General features: G+C 49.5%; 1 protein-coding gene across 2 annotated transcripts; it reads left to right on the forward strand.

The window, feature by feature from the left end:
• The first annotated feature begins 971 nt into the window (after positions 1-971).
• Man1b1 (mannosidase alpha class 1B member 1) lies at positions 972-19,016 on the forward strand. Of its 2 annotated transcripts, none has more exons than XM_050155028.1 (13): positions 972-1,203; positions 1,657-1,765; positions 2,544-2,662; positions 6,269-6,423; positions 8,314-8,423; positions 10,557-10,742; positions 12,147-12,295; positions 12,578-12,766; positions 14,760-14,950; positions 15,281-15,401; positions 15,923-16,120; positions 16,206-16,333; positions 17,113-19,016. In XM_050155028.1, exons 1-13 carry the CDS (start codon positions 1,093-1,095, stop codon positions 17,210-17,212), a joined length of 1,866 nt encoding a protein of 621 aa, XP_050010985.1. In that variant the 5' UTR covers positions 972-1,092; the 3' UTR covers positions 17,213-19,016. The 2 variants fall into 2 exon arrangements, with proteins under 2 accessions (XP_050010985.1, XP_050010984.1); XM_050155027.1 differs by having other exon boundaries at positions 973-1,203; positions 16,202-16,333.
• The last annotated feature ends 92 nt before the right edge of the window (positions 19,017-19,108 follow it).

Genomic DNA, 19,108 nt, shown 5'->3' on the forward strand with positions numbered 1-19,108 from the left:
GGGGGCGTCAGCGACAAAACCCTCCTCCTTCCTATTTTCTCTCAAGATTCACTCTTTAAGTTTGAGCTCTAACTAGCCCTTTGGGATTCCAAATGCCATTTCATGGTCTCGAGCATTGGCAGCACATGAGAATGTGCAGACCTGGCTCCAGAACGCCATCTTAATTTTAGGAAGCATGCAGACCTCCAAAACATCGCACCATCTACCCGTGATTTCAAGAACCTACATTTTGAGGGCACTGCTGCAATTGCCAGATAGAGACCAGCAAGGTCCTAAAGTAGGGAGAGGGGCACGGGATCAGTAGGGTCTCCTGCAAGTCAAATGCTCACTGAGCAGGGAACCCTCCACACACCCAAAGATGTCACAGCTGAGCTGCAGGGCAGCCGCAGCTTCAGCCACTGGACAGTGGGCAGTTTTGGCGTTTGGGGTGTTTTAATCGAGGGAACCCCGCGCACCGCACAGTGCAGTCGTACACACGTAGCCAAGTCCATAGGGCTTGGAGTGGAATGGTCAGAAAAAAGGTCGCAGCGAGGAGAAAGAAAGAGCCAGCGCTCGGAACGGTGAGTCAGGCCAGGCCTCGGCCTCAGCAGGGCCGCTCGTCCCCTCGGCCGGGAGTTCTCCGTTTCAGCTCCGCCGGGCGGATGCCGGACCTCGCTCCCCCAGACCAAGCCCGAGAATCCTTCAGGCCCGGACGGCCTCATCTCAAGGGAGGCAGAACCACGACCAGGACCACACCTCCATGCTGTAGCTGGTCCGCCCCCAGCAAGGAGGCCGCAGGACGCCTACGCCCGCCCAGGAGGACGCAAGTCAGTGACGTAAGGCGCGATGAAATTACGTCAAACGGCGCGGGGGCGGGCGTCCTGACGCAAGCGACTCACAAGGAAATACCAAGTCAAGGCTGTACGCCTGCGCCGTGATTAGAGTAGGGTCGTGCGCTTGCGCAATGAACCCCAAGACGCGGCGCGTGCGTACTGGTGTCTAGGGCGATGGGCGGGGTGTGGACGCCTTCGCTATGGCAGCCCGCGGTCTTTCTCAGTCTTGGGCTTCCTGACGCCTCCAGCAAGCGAGGTCTCTTGGGCCAGCTTCGCAGTCATGTACCCACCGCCGCCGCCGGCGCCTCACCGGGACTTCATCTCGGTGACACTGAGCCTGGGCGAGAGCTACGACAACAGCAAGAGCCGGCGGCGGCGCTCATGCTGGAGGGTGAGGCGGGGTCCGGACAGGGACGTCCTGCGGTGGGTAGCGTCCTACCGGAACCTGGACCTTGGCGTCCGGATCTCTTCCAGCTTGTAGAAGTTCCCCTGCCGCGTCTGGTTCTCGCAGCTTGAGTCCCGGTGTTGTTGGGTCCCCTGCCTAATGCCAGGTGTTTCTGGTGGTCCTTGGCTGAGGGGCACGGGTCCAGCATGTATGGTCAGATGCATGGTTCGTTCAACGCCCGGGCCAGGGCATGGGGATTTCAGGAGTTTTTCTCAATTGCATGTTCAGCTAAACAGATGGTGTACAGCTGTTGCCACGTATAAGCTAGTGTGCCCTGTCACCCCAGCCATGTAAACTTTGCTGACAGGGAACTTCCCTTAAGTATGGACATGCCGCAGGTTCTTTCTGAGTTGCTGTCCTCCGAATCTGTGACAAGTGTCATTTCTGGCTCTCCCTCAGAAATGGAAGCAACTTTCAAGGTTACAGCGGAACGTGATTCTCGTCCTCCTCGGCTTTCTGATTATCTGTGGATTCTTGTCTTATCTTCAGGCAGCTGACCAGTGGAAAGGTATCGGAAATACCAGTGGTTAGGGACGTGGAGGGTGCAGGCTGAGGTCAGATACATTCTAGCAGTCCGGTTGAGACAGTACCAGGAGGCATATGTGTCGTCAGATGAGCAAGAGGTGGAAGTGGGGGTCATTACGGCCACCTGGCTGTGCAGCTGACTGTAGGTCGCTCTTCAGGTATTTGGTGCCAGCAGTGCTCCTCTCTCTGTCAGAGAATGTCAGTCAAGAGCACCAGCACCACTCACAGGAAGTGTTCCTACCACTTGTTACAGTGTGTTTGCCAAAGACCAACAGATTTCCAGAGAGGATGCTGAGGATCTCTTCTGGGATTCGCTAGGGTTGCCGCTCTTGGAGACCCAAACAGTGCTGCAAATTGCGCAGATGAAGCTGTTTACCACCATGCTCTTCTTTCCAGTATAGACAACATGAAATTGATGTGTTTGGGTATTTGCGTATTGTGCTTAAGGACACACTCTGCCAAATGCTTGAAAAGGAACTGATTCAGCCTGACTGTAGTCCCAGCACTTGGGAAGTAGAGGCAGAAGGATCAGGACTTTGAGGCTAGCCTGGGCTACATAAAACCCTCCTTTCAGTAAAAAATATATGTTTGTGTGTGTGTATATATGTATGTATGTAAATGTATATCAGATTTGATTCCTCTGGACTTTCTTGAATTCAGTAGCTTCTAGTAGATCTCACTGGCCTAAAACAAATGACACGTGTTTAGGCACCTCTTTGTGAGCCTATCTGGGCCTTAAGGTAAAAGATTTTCTTCTACAGGACTGAGTGGCACTCCTGCAGAAGAGCAGAAGATGAAGCCGGAAGTAGTCCCACCTGTCCTACCAGCTCCTCAGAAGGAAGGCGCTAAACCAGAAGAGTTTCCGGCCATAGTCCCTCAGGTATTTCCAGTAAAGGCTGTGCAGAGTTGCCGCTAGGGTCTGCTCTGGAGCCTTGCAGGTTGACAGTGCCTCAAAGAGGCTGAAGGCTCAATTGAGGCTGTCTGTATAAAGCTGGGGAAAGAAAGGGAGGATACTTGCTTCAGTTTCTTTGCATAGCACCGTGGTCCAGTTCCAGTGTTAGGTGCTGACTGCCTACTTAAGAGGAAAGAGACTTTTCCCTTTGGAGGAACCACAGAAGCTGATAGGAAGGGCAGTATCAGACAACTGGCACATGGGAGAGTGCTGAGAGCTGGAGCCATCTGGGGAAACGTTCAAGAAGCCCCCACTTCTATCTGGGTGGGCAGAGCAAGGCTGAAGGAGATAGACCTTTGTAAAGTTGTGGTGCTGGTGGTGCCTGAGGGGTGTGGCCGGTGCCCTCGGAAGATCTGAAGAGGGAGTAGAGCCATGCTCAGGTGGAGATGCTTCACAGTGGAGAAGGTGCTGTCAGTTAGGTCATGGTGTGGGGATAGAGTGAGGGTCCCCATGCAGAGGGACAGCGAGAAATTAGCAGGAGCCAGTAGAACACTGAGGTGCTCCATCTGACTGCTGTGTGTACCTCGGAGGCAGTATGGAGACATTGTGGGTGGGTGGTATTAGAATCACCTGTCAGTCATGTCTGGGGCGTCCTGGGTAGAGGCAGCATAATTTGTCTAGGAGAGGTTTTAGGAACAGCCGAGCCCCATCCTGGGGTATCCACTCTGAGAAGTTTAGGATTATGGGGCGTGGAGCCTAGAGGTAGTTCAGAAGCAACAAGAGAGCCAGTTGCTGAGAGCTGATCTGTGATAGAGATGGCCCGGACCTAGGTTTCCTGAGAGCTGGGACAGTTGCCCACAGCAGTTGGGTTCATCTACACCCCGAAACCTTTGGCTGTCAGTTGCTTTTTTTCTCTATCACATAGCAGATGTTGTAAAACTTCAACTTCTCTGTGGGTGGAGTCCTGGGCACAGGTGGAGGTTTCATATCCTTGTAGGCTGTCACACAAACAGGAAGCCCCTGCTAACGCCTCTCTAGGGAATTGCTTTTCCAGTACTAGGTCCTGAATTGAGACATAGACACATATTGGCTAGGGATCCAAGCATGGCGTTGTCATCCTGGTGAATTTGGGGGTACCTTCATTCTGAACAGGGAGTGTTGTACGTTTTGTCTTCAGAAAGCTTGTCGTTACTAAGTTGCTGGATACTCACTAGAAAGGACAGGAGAGTAGACCAAGTCTGTGTTGGCAAGCCCCTTGGTCAGGCCATATAGGGAGTGGGTAGAGTTTGAAAAAGGACAATCAGCATGCTGCCCCTGTAGGATTGTTGATTCAGCTTTTGAGTGACAGACTTGCTTCTAGACAGGTCTGTGCACATGGTGGTGATGCTTCCAGTTTCCTTGTGTTTTTCGGGAGATGCAGCACACGTCAACTCACCCCAGATAGGGATCCTGCGATAGACCAAAGTACAGATGCTACCAAAGTCCAGTGCCTTTTACTAGGGTTACTTACAGGACTATGGGGGAGGGTTACTTACAGGTGAAGAAATGATCCAAAGACAGCTGCATCACCAAAGCCCACCCCAGCATGAGTGACAGCTCACATAAGCCGGGACCCTGGAGCACACTGCACAGCCTGCAGGCAGCTCAGCAGGTTGGAGAGCGTCCTTTCCAGGTGCTGCAGTTGGTCTCATCTCTTCCCAGCAGCTGCTGGCTGTTGCTGCTTTCAGGCAGGTGCTCTGGACCGGGTCTTTGCAGCTTGCCTTCCCTGAGGGTCTTCATTGCAGCTCAGCTCCTCTGAGAGGAACTCTCAGCTTTCATTTCTTCCTCTGGTAGAGAGGAGCCTAGAGAATCTGGTCAGTTTCAGGGGCTTCCTGCTTAGGGAGCTTCCCTGCAGATGGAATGTTTCCATCGGGTGGATACTTTCCTGCTTGGGATTTTCCTGTAAGTGGTAATGTTGCCAAATGCAAGAGATAAGTATCCTAAGTTTTTTTTCCAGTCGTTCAGTGTGCTGCCCTGAGCAGCTTTATGGACTTTGTCATGTGCTCAGCCTGACTTTTCCCGGAAGGGAGGTTTATACTCTGATTTCAGTGTGAAAGAAGGATTGGAATGCCGATAAGACAGGTAGAATGGAAGGCATTCATTATCACCCTACTTAAGGCAATTTTTTAAATATTTGATGTACTTTAGTAGATTTAATTGGATATACATATTTGAGTACAGTTGGGGATTAGGTGTCATGTGGATTTATTTACTTATTTATATAGTTAGTTTTTCCAGACAGGGTTTCTTGTGTAGCCCTGTATAAACGGAGGCAGACCTTTCCTTTTGTTCCAACTGCCCAGTCCCAAATAATCGTACAAAAATTTATATTAATTACAGAATGTTTGGCCTATAGTTCAGGTTTATCATTACTGATTATTTTATTAATATTAATAATAATTATTAGTTCTTAGAACTTATGTTAACCCATTTCTGTTAATCTGCACTTTGCCATGTGGTTTTGTGGCTTTCCTGTTCTCTAGCATGTCTTGTTCCTCTGGTGGCTGGCTCATATCTCTCCCGACTCCACCCTTCTTTCTCCCTGTGTCTCCATTTGGCTTTTACGCCTATCTTTTCTGCCTGGCTATGGGCCAATTCAGCTGTATTATTAACCAGTGAGAGGGAAGCATGTTCACAGTGTACAGAAGGATTATCCCAGGACACCCCTGCCTGTCCTGGAATGGGATCTGTAAAGCAAGCTGGCCTTGAACTTAGAGAGTAGCCTGCTTCTGGAGTACCGGAATTAGGTCTGTGTTGTGTGCATTTTCATCCTGAGTTTTAGTATCTTCTGTCATGTAAATTCTTACAGCTGGGTCATCCATTGCATGTATGTATGTAATGTAATAAATGTAATTTTCCAAATCATTTATTGAGGATATAAATAAAGCTAAGGGTAAATTTCTGTGCCTGATGCTGTGGAGCACAGAATGAGTCTGGGAAGTACACTGTCCTGTTGTTAGGACTGCTCTGATGGGAGGGTGGCAGTGGGGACCAACTCCATCATTTATAGGTCCCCCCACCCCACATTTTTTTTTCTTCCTTCTTTTTTTTAAAATTTATTTTTCGAGACAGGGTTTCTCTGTGTAACAGCTCTGGCTGTCCTGGAACTCTGTAGACCAGGCTGGCCTCTGCCTCCCGAGTGCTGGGATTAAAGGCATGTGCCACCACTGCCCAGCTATTTGCAGCCCTTTGATTTGTGAGAACCAAAGGCTTTTTGCACTTTCTCAGATGGAGTGAGTAACCCTGGCTGCTACCCACAGTGTCTTTATCTTTGTCATTCTTATCCCTCTAGGACTGTTTCAGTTTTCAGCTGTTCCCACCAGGGCTCTCAGCTCTGTATCCAGGCCTGCATTAGCCATTTGCTATTTCACCAAGTTCCTAAGCAGCTCATCTTTCAAACCTGCAGACAGCTAAAAAGTGCAGCCAGTTCCCCAAGGCTTTAGTAGAACACAGCAGCACACTGTCCTCTCTGGGTATGAATACACGTCTGCATATAGAGAAGCCCAGGCCATGACAGGTGATGTATTTTCACATGTAACTCTGATATTGGTTTAGAAGCAGCAAAGGCATTTCCGGAGGGGCCCTCCCCACCTGCAGATCAGACCCCCCAACACAGTCTCCAAGGAGGAAACCCAGGATGATGCTAAGGAGAAGGAGACAGCCCTGGGGGATGCCCAGCAGGAGGAAAACACACAGAGGACCGTCATCAGGTACGAGCAGGAGACGGGTCTGAATTTGCAGTGTCTGATGCCAGCCTGTCTGGTTTTATTTTAATGAGAGTTCATTTTGTCCATGTCATATTTCCCATTTAAACAGACTGTTCTAAAGATGGCTTCAGTAAGTTTTATGATATAGTCAGCTTCAGAGCCACATGGTCTGAGAGCAGGGCTATTTTAAGGCGTGTGAGGGTAGAAGGTCCAGAGGAATGGCGGGAAGAGGAAAGTGAGACTCGGTCTTTTTCTGTGGCAGGTGGCTGTGGGGTGACAACTGGTGACAGGTACTTCCTTTTCTAGCCACCTGTGACCTGGCAGTAAGCAGAAGGAGAGGACGTGGCCTGGTTCCCTGGACTGGGCTGGCACTTGTCAGCCAGCGCCTCAGTCCTAGAAGGCCTTCAGCTTCACTTCCTGCTCAGTGTCACCCTTGAAAATATCAGGTGCAGCTCTCCCAGGAGGTGTACCCTAACCTCTGAGCCTGAGGAGCTGTCCTGAGGATGTGCAACCTGAGGTCTTAGATCCACGAGCACATAAGGAGACAGGATGGAAGTAGCAGCCTAGAAAAGCCCTAGGGAGAATAGCGGTTTGGAGAAGCTCTTGATCATGTTTGCAGGAGGAAAGGATTTGCTTCCACAGCCAGCATCTGATTCAGTTCGGTATTGATTATAGTACTCTTAAAGACAGAGGAATGGAGAGGTGGGTAGTAGCTGAGCCTGGGTCCAATTCTGCTCAGGTTGTTGAAGAGATCTTTTGAAGTGACAGAGAAGACTAGCATACCCCTTATATAAGCATGGCATACAAATCTGTGAAGCATTCTATATTATAAAAAATAAAGAAGCCAGGTGGTGGCGCACGCCTTTAATCCCAGCACTTGGGAAGCAGAGGCAGGTGGATCTCTGTAAGTTTGAGGCCACAGAGTGAGTTCCAGGATAGTCAATGATACAGTAAAACCCTGCCTCAAAAAAAAGAAAAGAAAAGAAAAAAGCCAAGCATGGTAGCATGCACCTTTAATCCCAGCACTTGGGAGGTAAAGGCTGGTGACTATTTGTGAGTTCAAGACCTGGTGTGTCTACGTAGCAAGTTCCAGGTGTCAGCCAAGGCTACTCAAAAAAAAAGGGGGGGGCTGGGGAGATGGAATAGAACTTAAGAACACTGGTTTTTGAAAAGGACCCAGGTTCAGTTCCCAGCATCCACATAGTGACTCAGAGCAATCCATAACTACAGTTTCAGGGAATCTGACTTCTTCCTCTGACATCTGAGGGCACCAGGTACACACGTGGTACAAATGCATACATACAGGGAAATGTTCAATACACATAAAAATTAAGACAGACAGAAAAACAAATATACTATAGCAGCAACAAAAAAGAAAACCTTTGAGTCCACACTCAACCAGGTGTCATATGGCAAACCTCTGCCTGTTCCTGGTGTCTTATCGTCGGACAGAACCCTAGAGGGACTCTACAGATGTCATATCCATGAGCAGAGACAGTGCCAGTCTAGGCAGCCACCCTGACTCCTGCACCCATCTGGTTTCTCTTTGGGTGTATTCAGTTTATTTATACCATAGCAGCTTCAACCTCTGGCCACTGCATCCGTCCCCAGGGTTGCTCCTTGTATTTTCTACAGATCTCAGGAGCTCCCTTAGCTTAGATCTCTGATCTAGACTCTCCCTTATACAGCCCTGGAATTGTCCACATTCAGATGACTGTACCTAGGAAGCCATGTTCCAGATGGGTGTGTGTCAGGGTTAGTTGGTTGTTTTCCTGTCACTCCGTGTTGTGCTCCCACAGTGGAGCAGGCCTTGTCCTGGGCACATTGTGGGTTTGGAGGGTGTAACATCAACTGGTTGATCTAGCTGACTGCTTTTTCCCTGCTCCCCCCAAGCTGGCGGGGAGCAGTGATTGAGCCTGAACAGGCTACTGAACTCCCTTCAAAAAGAGCTGAAGCCTCCACCAAACCTCCTTTTCTGGCACCTAGGATGTGGAAAAAGCCAGGTGAGTTTTCTTGCCCCCTTTCCTCACCAGAGCTGTGCCTAAGAGCCTGGCAGTTGTTACTCTACATCCCGATCCCTGCGCAGCTCCCCCTTCAGCACCCTTGCTCGGTCCACATACTTTGTGCGGCCCTGTGACTGTCTGTGGCTTCTTAGTTCCCCTGATTTTTTGCCTGAGCACTGAGCTATCAGAGAGGATGCTGTGTTTGAGAAGTCCAACTTTGCCATTCTGCTCCTGGGCCAGGTTGTGCCTTAGTGTAAGAAGATACACAAGATTAAAGTCACACATTTTAATGATAAAGATTGAATAAAATCTTTTTTTTAATTTTTTTTTTTTATTGACAGGGTTTCTCTGTGTTGCTTTGGCTGTCTTGGAACTTGTTCTATAGACCAGGCTGGCCTTGAACTCAGAATGCTGGGATTAAAGGCTTGCACCATCACCACCTGGGCATCAATAAAAATAAATGCCTTGTTAAAGAAGCTGGGAATGGTCCCAGCCCTTGGGAGGCAGAGGTAGGGAGATCTCTTAAGTTTGTGACCAGCCAGGTCTACAAAGCAGGTCCTAGGATAGCTAGGGCTGTTACACAGAGAGACCCTGTCTCCAAAAAAAAAAAAAAAAAAATATTGGCTCAATGATTAAGAGCACTTACTGCTCTTTTACAGGTCCTGAGTTCAATTTCCAGAAACCACATGGTGGTCCACAGCTCTCTATAATGGGATCTGATGCCCTCTTCGAACATTCAAGCATGTGTGTAGACAGAGTACTCATGCCTAAAAAAAATACATAATTTTTAAACTTTTTTTAAGATTTATTATTTATTATGTATGTAGTGGTTCTGCTGCCTATTCTGTCTGCATGCCAGAAGAGGGTATCAGGTCTCATTACAGATGGTTATGAGCCACCATGTGGTTGCTGGGAATTGAACTCAGGACCTCTGGAAGAACAGTCAGTGCTCTTAACCCCTGACCCATCTCTCCAGCCCACATAATAAATTTTTAAGAAAATATGAGATAGCCAGGCATTGGTGGTGCACACCTTTAATCCCAGCACTCAGGAGGCAGAGGCAGGTGGATCTCTGTGAGTTCGAGGCCAGCCTGGTCTACAAGAGCTAGTTCCAGGGCAGGCAACAAAACAACACAGAGAAACCCTGTCTAGAAAAACCAAAAAAAAGGAAAAGAAAAGAAAATAAGAGACACACAAGTGTGCTTTGATGTGTCAACTTGTTTCAACTTATTTCTAGACCTAACAGGTCTTTGAACAGGTCTGTGGGCCACTGGGATTGTAACATCATTTATGGAGATCTGCTTGGTCCCAGCCTTGTGCTAAGAGCTCTGTGTGTGCTAGCCCATTTCCATTCTCATAGTGTAGCTAGCCTGTTTCTGTTCCAGTGTTCTTTGCTGTAAGAGATGTCTGTATAGCTCCATTGTACATATAGAAACTGAGGCTCTGGCTAGTCCTGCAAGAGCCTGCTTACAGGAAGCTGAACCTCTGAGTCCTGGTACCACTTGTTGGGGCACATAGAGACCACTGTGTTAACAGCGGTAGGGTCAAGCCATGTCCGTCAACAGGAACCTTAGAACCTGGTGGGAATAGGCGTGTGGTGTAGCACCCTACAGACTGCTATGTGCTGCCTAGTTTGGGAAGAGAAAGCTCCCCATGAGGTGAGGCCATATAGGTACTGGTGTATCTGCACCTGCCCTGTCCCCATGGGACTCTGGAATCCCATCTGGTTGGATAATGTGTGTGTGTGTGCGCACCTAGGGTGTATATGCCACAGTGCCCAATTGCTGGTTCCTACGTACTCCTAAGTTCACATCGCACACTCTGGTGGCCAGGCTCTGCATTCACCATCTGCTTCAAAGGGCTCTGCTTTATGGTAGTGGACCATAGGAATGCTTCCCTGTTCCCCATGAACAGAGAGGGCCCTGAGGTCCTAGTGCCACTGCATGTAGTCTGCAGAGGACTACATGTGTGCTGTGCTCTGGCCTCGGCCATCACTGCCTCACTATAACTCACTCTGCCCATTTTATACCAGTCCATCTCAGTACTGTAACTGAGGGGTCACAGCTGGTCTTTGACCCCTGCCTGCCCCAAGAGCAGGACTGTTCCCTACCACTTGTGTGTTCTTCTCTCTAGGTCCCCCGAATGAGCGCCAGAAGGGGGTGATTGAGGCCTTTCTCCATGCTTGGAAAGGTTACCGAAAGTTTGCTTGGGGCCATGATGAACTGAAGCCTGTGTCCAAAACTTTCAGTGAGTGGTTTGGCCTGGGCCTCACCCTGATCGATGCCTTGGATACCATGTGGATTTTGGGTTTGAAGAAAGGTAATGACTCTTTGTTTCCGTGTGTGACACATAAGGCAGAGCAGTATGTCAGGGCTCCGTGTGGGCCACAGAGGCTACTCCATTGGACTTTGGTTTTCTCCTGTCCTGGGTACAGAAGGTGTGTGCTTGGTGTGTTCAGAGCCCAGTTTTCATTCAGCCACTCACACAGAGCAGCTGTCTCTGACCTCCTGAGGAGCCAAGGGTGGCCTCGGCTCTCATTCAGTCTGCTCTGCTGCAGTAAGGACGCCTTGGCCCTGTAACTCCAAGACGTCCTCCGGGTTATGCAGATCCCATTTAATTTGGTAGTGTGGGTCCTCAATCATTTCTAGTTGAGAATTGTTTTTATTTTAAAAGATTTATATTTTTCATAATTTATTATTTTTATTTTATGTTCATTGGTATTTTGCCTGTGTGTATGGCCAACAGTGAGTCGCTCATGCGCTCCTCATGTCAGAGTGTCTGCTGGGGACTGTTTACACTTATCAGAGATGCTCCATGAGAGGGCCTTTTGTTTGGGAATGTTTGTTAAATGTATTGTTTTTGTGTGCTTCTGTGTGGGCACCTGTGTGTATTATGGCACACATGTATAGATCAGGCGCCAACTCACGGGAGTTGGTGGTTTTCCACCATGTGGATTCCCGGGATTGAACCTAGGTCGTTAGACTTGGTTGTAAGTGGGTAACAAACCATCTCACCTACCCTGTTTGTTAAGACAGGTCTCAGGTAGCCTAGGCTGACCTTGAACTACATGTATAGCTGAAGATACCTACCTCCATGGTATGCTATACCATGCCTGGCTAGTGTGTTTGTTTGTTTTTGTTTTGGCTTTAAAAAATGTCTTGGAGATAGAAAGATGGCTCAGTGGTTAAGAAAGAACATTGGCTTATCTTCCAAAGGACCAGGTTCTGTTTCCAGTACCCACATAGCAGCTAACAACTGTCTGTAACTTCAGTTTCAGAGGATCTGATGCACACATTTCATACACAAACATTCATGCAAGTAAAACATCTGTACACAAAAATAAAGTCTCAAAATATATTTTAAAACAACATCTTGGGAGATGGAAGAGATGGCTCAGTGGTTAAGTGCACTGGCTTAGAGCACAGGTTTAGTTCCCACCACCCACCTGTAACCTCATTTCCAGAGGGAATCTGACACTGTCTTCTCATCTCTGCAGGCATCGCACACACATGGTGCACAGACATATATGCCAACACAACACTCACATACGTAGAAATAAATAAAATAAAAACAGGGTCTTGGTATATAGCCCAGAAGGTAAAATGTAGCCCTGTCCTTGAGCTTGGGCATTCGTCCTGCTCAGCCTCCCAGTGCTAGGACTGCAGGCCATAGAATGACAGATTTATACATTTATTCCTTTGCTTTTACCCTTCCATTACACAGAATTTAAGGAAGCAAGGAATTGGGTGTCAGAGAAATTAGACTTTAAGAAAAATGTCGATGTCAACCTGTTTGAGAGTACCATCCGCATCTTAGGGGGCCTGCTGAGCACCTACCACCTCTCAGGGGACAGTCTCTTCCTGAGAAAAGCCGTGAGTATTCCTGGACGAGGGTTCCTGTAACTTGATGTGGGAATGTGGAGGATTTATTTCCAGTTTCCTCTTCCAGTGCATTTGGTTTTCTTCTGCATTGGTGTGTATGAGCTGCCACATGCTTTGTTGCTGTGTGTAGGGCAGTCCCTCGGTGCTGGTGCTTAGCCTAGTTTTGCCGTGTGATGGGTGTTAGCAAGCCACCAGACTGTGTTTCTCCGCTTGGGTGCAGATGGGTGACGGGAAAAGCTCTCACACTTGCATCTCTGTTGTGCTTCGTGTTAGGAAGATTTCGGAAAGCGGCTAATGCCTGCCTTCACCACACCCTCCAAGATTCCGTACTCTGATGTCAACATTGGCACTGGGTTTGCCCACTCGCCCCAGTGGACATCAGACAGCACAGTGGCAGAAGTGACAAGCATTCAGCTGGAGTTCCGGGAGCTCTCTCGTCTCACCGGAAATAAGAAATTCCAGGTAGGGGCTAGAGAGATGGCTCTGTAGTTAAGAGCACTTCTGCTCTTGCTGAGGTCCCAGGTTCAATACCTAGAAACCACGTGATGACTCACAGCCCTCTGTTTTGTACCTTTCTTGTTATTTGTTTGTTTGATTTGAGTATAGTTTCTCTGTATCATTCTGGATTGCTTAAAACTCAGTATATAAACCAAGCTAGGCTGGGCTGTGGTGGTGCAGGCCTTTAATCCCAGCATCTTTGTGAATTCAAGGCCAGCCTGGTCTACAAGAGCTAGTTCCAGGACAGGCTCTAAAACTGCGGTGAAACCCTATCTTGGGGGGAGAAAAGAACAACAAAAAACCAAGCTAGTCTGGAACTCATAGAGTCCAACTGTGTCTGCCTCCAGAGTACTGGGTTTAAAGATGTGAGTCACCACATCCAGCTCTTTTCTCTGTAACTCCAGTTCCAGGGATCTGACACCCACTTTTGGCCTCTGTGTGTCCCAGGCTTGCAAGTGGCACAAAATAAAAATAAAATGTAAGGGACAAAAACAAAACAAAACAATTTCAGACAGGATGGGCAGGTTCTAGGTAGACATATCCCTGGATAGGAGTGCTTCTCACAAGTGTAATTGTTGTGTGTGTGAATTTCATTTTCCTTTTTCTCCCAGAGTTTCTCTGTGTAACAGTCCTGGCTGTCCTGGAACTCGCTCAGACCAGGCTGTCCTCAAATTCACAGTGATCCATCTGCCTCTGTCTCCCAAATGCTGGAATTAAAGGGGTGCACCACCACCTGGCCATTGTTTTTTTATTATTATTTGTATGTATGTGAGTACTTACTATGGTGCATGTGTAGAGGTCAGAGGACAGCTACTGTCTCTGTCTTTCTAACTTTATATACGTGGGTTCCAGGGTTCCAAGGATCAAGCTCAGGTCCACATTGCATGGCAAGTGGCTTTACCTGCTGGGCCATCTGATTGATTCTCGTTGGTTCTCAATATGTCTGTTACATAAAAGCAGCTATTAATAGCCTCCTCATCTTGTGGAATGGAAACTTGTGCCAATCAAAGACTCTGTGTTTCCATTCCCAGCCCCTGACAGCTCCAGTCTGCTGTCTGTCTCTATGAAGGGGTATGTGCAAGGGACTGATGTGTTGAGAATCCATACTCTGCCATCTCCTGGTGGCTTTTTCCATTTAGCTTCTGCTGTGTTGCTGCAATTGTTGGGGTTCCTGTCTTTCCCTGGAACTCACTTGGTAGACCAGACTGGCCTTGAACTCACAGAGATCCATCTGTCTCTACCTCCCAAGTGCTGGGAGTAGAGGCGTGAGCCACCACTGCCTGGCTGTTGAATATTTTTATCAGGAAAAGAAAGAATTGATTTTCTTCTAATAGTTTGGGGTTTTTGTTTGTCATTTGTATGTATGTTTGAGGTAAGATCTCAGTCGTGCATTGGTTGTTCTGATACTGTTTAATGAATTGAGATCATCCTGTTGGTTTTTCTTTTTTTTCTTTTTTTTTTTTTTTTTTGGATTTTTGAGACAGGGTTTCTCTGTAGCTTTTGGTTCCTGTCCTGGAACTAGCTCTTGTAGTCCAGGCTGGCCTCGAACTCACAGAGATCCGCCTGCCTCTGCCTCCCAAGTGCTGGGATTAAAGGCGTGCGCCACCACTGCCCGGCTATCCTGTTGGTTTTTGTGACATTTAAATGATTCTCATGCACTGAAACCATCCTTACCTCTTGAGCCAGGAGGCATGCCGGGTTAATGTGCTTCTAAACTGCCTTGTTAGCAGTTGTGGAGGAGCTCTGCTTCCATGTTGGTAAAGAATTTGGGTTTAGGGGGCTGGAGAGATGGCTCAGAGGTTAAGAATATGGTTTTAGTTTTCTTCCTGCTGGTGCTTTCATGTGGTGTTAGGATATTCCTGGCTTCATGGGACGGGACAGGAAGTGCCCCCTTCCATTTCCTGAAGTTTGGGAAGAATTGACTGGTGTAAGCCCACTCTCCCCTTGTCTGCCACAGGAGGCCGTGGAGAAAGTGACAGTGCACATCCACTCCCTGTCTGGGAAGAAGGACGGGCTGGTACCCATGTTCATCAACACGAACAGTGGCCTCTTCACCCACCCAGGAGTGTTCACCTTGGGTGCCAGGGCTGACAGCTACTATGAGTACCTGCTGAAGCAGTGGATCCAGGGTGGCAAGAAGGAGACACAGTGAGGCCTGACCCACTGCCTTGATGCAGGGCCCCGAGCTTCTGTCCCCGTCCATTGCTAGGAGCCAGCAGTGGTGCGGGTGGTTTGGCTTCCCTACGTGAACTTACTTCCCAAATGGGATGAACCATTCAGCAAGCATCAGTGCCTACATGGCAGGTGCTCAAGGGCCTGAGCTTTGACTTGGGCCGTGTGTGCAATGTCTGCTCCCCAGGGAGGGGCAGGTCTCGCGGTCATGTATGGGTCAAACTGAGCAAAGCTCCTGGTCCTGTAGCTCTAAGGACACATGGTACATGGCCATGCCCCGAGTATCCTGACTTGTGATATTCACAGGTTGCTGGAAGACTATGTTAAGGCCATCGAGGGGATAAAGACACACCTGCTACGGCATTCTCAGCCCGGAATGCTCACCTTCGTGGGAGAACTTGCCCATGGCCGCTTCAGTGCTAAGATGGTAAGTTGTGTGGACTGGCAGAGCCTTTAGGAAGCTACTACTTTCTTTGTGGCTTCCAAGGCCTTAGGTTTTTTGTTTTGTTTTGTTTTTTTGTTAGAAGTAATAAGGAAATCTGGTCATCAGCTATCAGCAGCTATGTGTCATGGCCACAGGTTGACCTTTGCTGCCTGGCTTGACCTATTCATGTGATAGCATCAAGCAGAGCCTCCACATACCCTGTGGTAGCAGGCACAGGCTCTCCCAGGGCCAGCTGCCTTCCTTATGGTTCCGGAAGTGCAGCAGGTCTCTGAAGGTATTTGTGGGTAGGATGAAGGGGTCCAGAGGGCCTGAGTCAGTATGGCCCCCTGCAGGAGCCTGCACTGGAGTTTCCCCCTGGATTCTCTGGCACAAATACTTGGCCTGGACTTGAGTCTGCATGTGACAAGTACTGCTCAGCCTCACTGCCCCTGGATCAGGCTGAGTGTACTTGGTGGCGGCCAAGCAGTGTGGAACCAGGTCTAGATGTGACACTCTGCTTCCAGGACCACTTGGTGTGCTTCCTGCCAGGGACACTGGCTTTGGGCGTCCATCATGGCCTGCCGGCTGACCACATGAATCTGGCTCAGTCACTCATGGAGACCTGCTACCAGATGAACCGACAGATGGAGACAGGTCTGAGCCCTGAGATTGCACATTTCAACATGTACCCTCGGGCAGATCATAAGGATGTGGAAGTCAAGGTGAGCCTGGTGTGGGCTGCATTTGGGCAGGGTGGTGCCAGCAGGGCTGGACACTCCATGAGCCTCTTGCTCTACTCCTAGCCAGCTGACAGGCACAACCTGCTGCGGCCGGAGACCGTGGAAAGCCTGTTCTATCTGTACCGTGTCACAAGGGACCGCAAGTACCAGGACTGGGGCTGGGAAATCCTGCAGAGCTTCAATAAGTACACACGGGTGAGCTGTTGGGCACCTCTCTCTTTGTGGTCTTGACTGGTGACAGACACAGCTAGGTTCCAGCAAGGCTCTGGCAGGACCCACACTGGAGACTGATGGGGCACAGGTTGGGAGGAGCCAGCTTCCTGGGGCCTTTAGTTGGCTGTCCCCTAGTAGTGTGCGCCCTTGATAGGGTAGTCATCTTGCTGAACTGAGTGGCATTGGGGCCCTGTTGTCTCAAGGCTTACAGATGTCCAGTGTCTCTGGGCTCACTCTCAGAACCCAAGCTTTTCTGAGAAGGGTTTCTTTCTCTTGCCCTATGGTGCCCATGGTTTGTGAAATATTGCTCAGTGACCCAGAGTACTGCCCTCACCCCACCGTCCCCACCTGGAGTTCACGGTTCACCTTGCCCTCTCATTGGGAAGGGTTAGGAAAGGTGGTGGGACTAGACATGGTCTAGCTGTGATACCCAGCTCTTGGCCCCAAACCTCAACAACTTCATCTTTTTGCCTGTGCCTGCCCTAGGTTATGTAGAACAAGCTAGGTGCTGGCCGTGTCCTGTGACCATACCCTTCTGGAGGCAGTTTCTGGTCACTCAGGTTGTAGACATTTTACAAGGTCCTTGTGGCCATTACTTAGGTGGCCACTAGCCCTGAGTCTACCCTGGGGTCACAGATGCTGGGGTTGAGCAAGTAGCCTGGGTGACCCCTCTTGCTAGTGGTTCTTCTAAAGCTTGACTGCTTCATATTGGGCCCAAGCTGTGCTCAACGTGTGTCATCGTGGCTTTGGCTCTGATGCAGGTCCCCTCAGGTGGCTATTCTTCCATCAACAACGTCCAGAATTCCCAGAAGCCTGATCCCAGGGACAAGATGGAGAGCTTCTTTTTGGGAGAAACGCTGAAGTACCTCTACCTGCTGTTTTCTGATGACATGGAGCTGCTCAGCCTGGACACCTGTGTGTTCAACACAGAAGCCCATCCTCTACCCATCTGGGCTCCTGCCTAGCAGGATAGCACCTGGGCTGGTGACCAATGGCAGACCGAGGTGGGCCTAGCGGGTCTGTGACCTTCACAGGGCCCGTGTAGTTTTGGGCAGCCATCAAATGTGATGTTCCTGCCCAGTTCTAGGCCCCTCCTGTCTCAGCTTTTCATGAAGATATTGGGGGGAACGAGAGTCAAATTAGCAGGTATGGGATTCTGGGATGTAGGCTAACTAGTCTACCAGAAGCCTTTGAGTTCCTTGAAAACTCATGTCATGACTCCTGGTTCTTGTCCCCAAATGACCCTAGTGGCTGGCTGCAAGCAGCCCCATGGTAGTCCCAAGACTACCTCCTGGGACCACTCAGGACCCCAGTGCCTGTGTTGAGTTCAGAGTGATAGCCCAAGTCAGTGAGGTGCCAGGCTTGGCCTGACGGCCTGTGCAAGTCCTGACCCACAGGTCTGGTGGGCCTTGTGACCTCAAGGGGCCTTGTGGCTCTAGTGTTTACGGGTTGGACTCAGGGATCCTCCTGGCTACCCTACTGGGATGGCAGGGGTTAGAACAGCAAATTGTCTTATTTCCAGGATACCCTGGTGTAATGTGATTTCTCAGCTGAGATGAACGTGGACTTGGTCCCACTGTAATGGTCCTGTGTTGGGGAGGGAGTGGTATCTGTGGACTGCAAAGTCTGGACTGGCTGTAAGGGACAGCAGGTTCTCTGGGTAACACTGCAGTAACTGCCCCCAGAGTTAGAGCTGCTGTTCACTTCAGGTCAGAAGAGTGTGGAGAGCAGACTTGGGGGGCATTCTGTAAATAGGCCAGAATGCTTGGTTTGTGCTCTCAGAATGGTCTGAAGACCACCAGCTGGCTGGTCGGAGTACATTGTGGAGGAGGCACACCAGCAGAAGCGTGTACCTTTCTCTTTCTCAGATGTTTGTGCCTTGGTGTGGGAGCCTATGGACATGAGGGTAAGGTAGGCCCTATCTTTGATCTGTTGTTAGTGGTCTGTCCCTGGGCCTTGGCTGGTAGTTCCCCATCCAACACCAGGGTAATTCCACACAGCAGTGTAGGGTAAACTGTACAGAATCTAAGGCACCTCAAGGCTCTGGGCCTGTGTTCCCTGTGCATCCCAAGATCTGGAGGTTTGACCTTCTCCCCATCTGCAGCTCAGAGCATCTCAGTGGCAGCCACCTTGTGCCTCTGAGGCACAGTAGTTGCCCTAGGGACTTCCTGTCAATCACTTGTACCCCAAACCAGCTCTAATCCCAAAGGTGTCTACAAAGAAGGACCTGCCTGGTGACATATCCTTAGGACTCACTCGTGTGTGTAGAGGCTGCCCCCCACTTCGGGCTGTATCCCTTCCTGTTGATGTTGGCCTTTCCCTGTGTTGTCCTCTGGACCAGGAGCCCCATAGACTTGTGAATGGGCAGCCGTATGTATTTTCCATCTCTGGCATGATCTCCCAGATGTATTTTGGAGGGTGTGGTCACTACCAAGGGACAGCAACTGTCCCTGTGGCCCTCTGAAGAGTTGCCATGAGTCAGAATAACCAAGTTGAAGATGTCTACAAAGCTGCGAACTGATGGCCACGTTGAAGCAGATGACATGGGAACAGTCATGGGAAGGGAGGCTGGCGGGGGGAAGGCAGATTCCCTCCCTCTCACCCTGAAGCACGAAGCCTGAGAGCTGGAGTCTGTGATTAATTAAATGTCTAACTGGTCTCTGCAGGCTGTGTGCAGTGTGCTTTGTGCTGTTTTGTCTAGAGCATATCCCAAGGGCCCCGTCCCTCCACACCTGGACCCTGCCAGACAAGGAAACA

Source organism: Alexandromys fortis, unplaced genomic scaffold (genome assembly GCF_014885135.2).
Source record: "Alexandromys fortis isolate MF-2015 unplaced genomic scaffold, M_Fortis_MF-2015_v1.1 scaffold_72, whole genome shotgun sequence".
Classification (NCBI taxonomy): domain Eukaryota; kingdom Metazoa; phylum Chordata; class Mammalia; order Rodentia; family Cricetidae; genus Alexandromys; species Alexandromys fortis.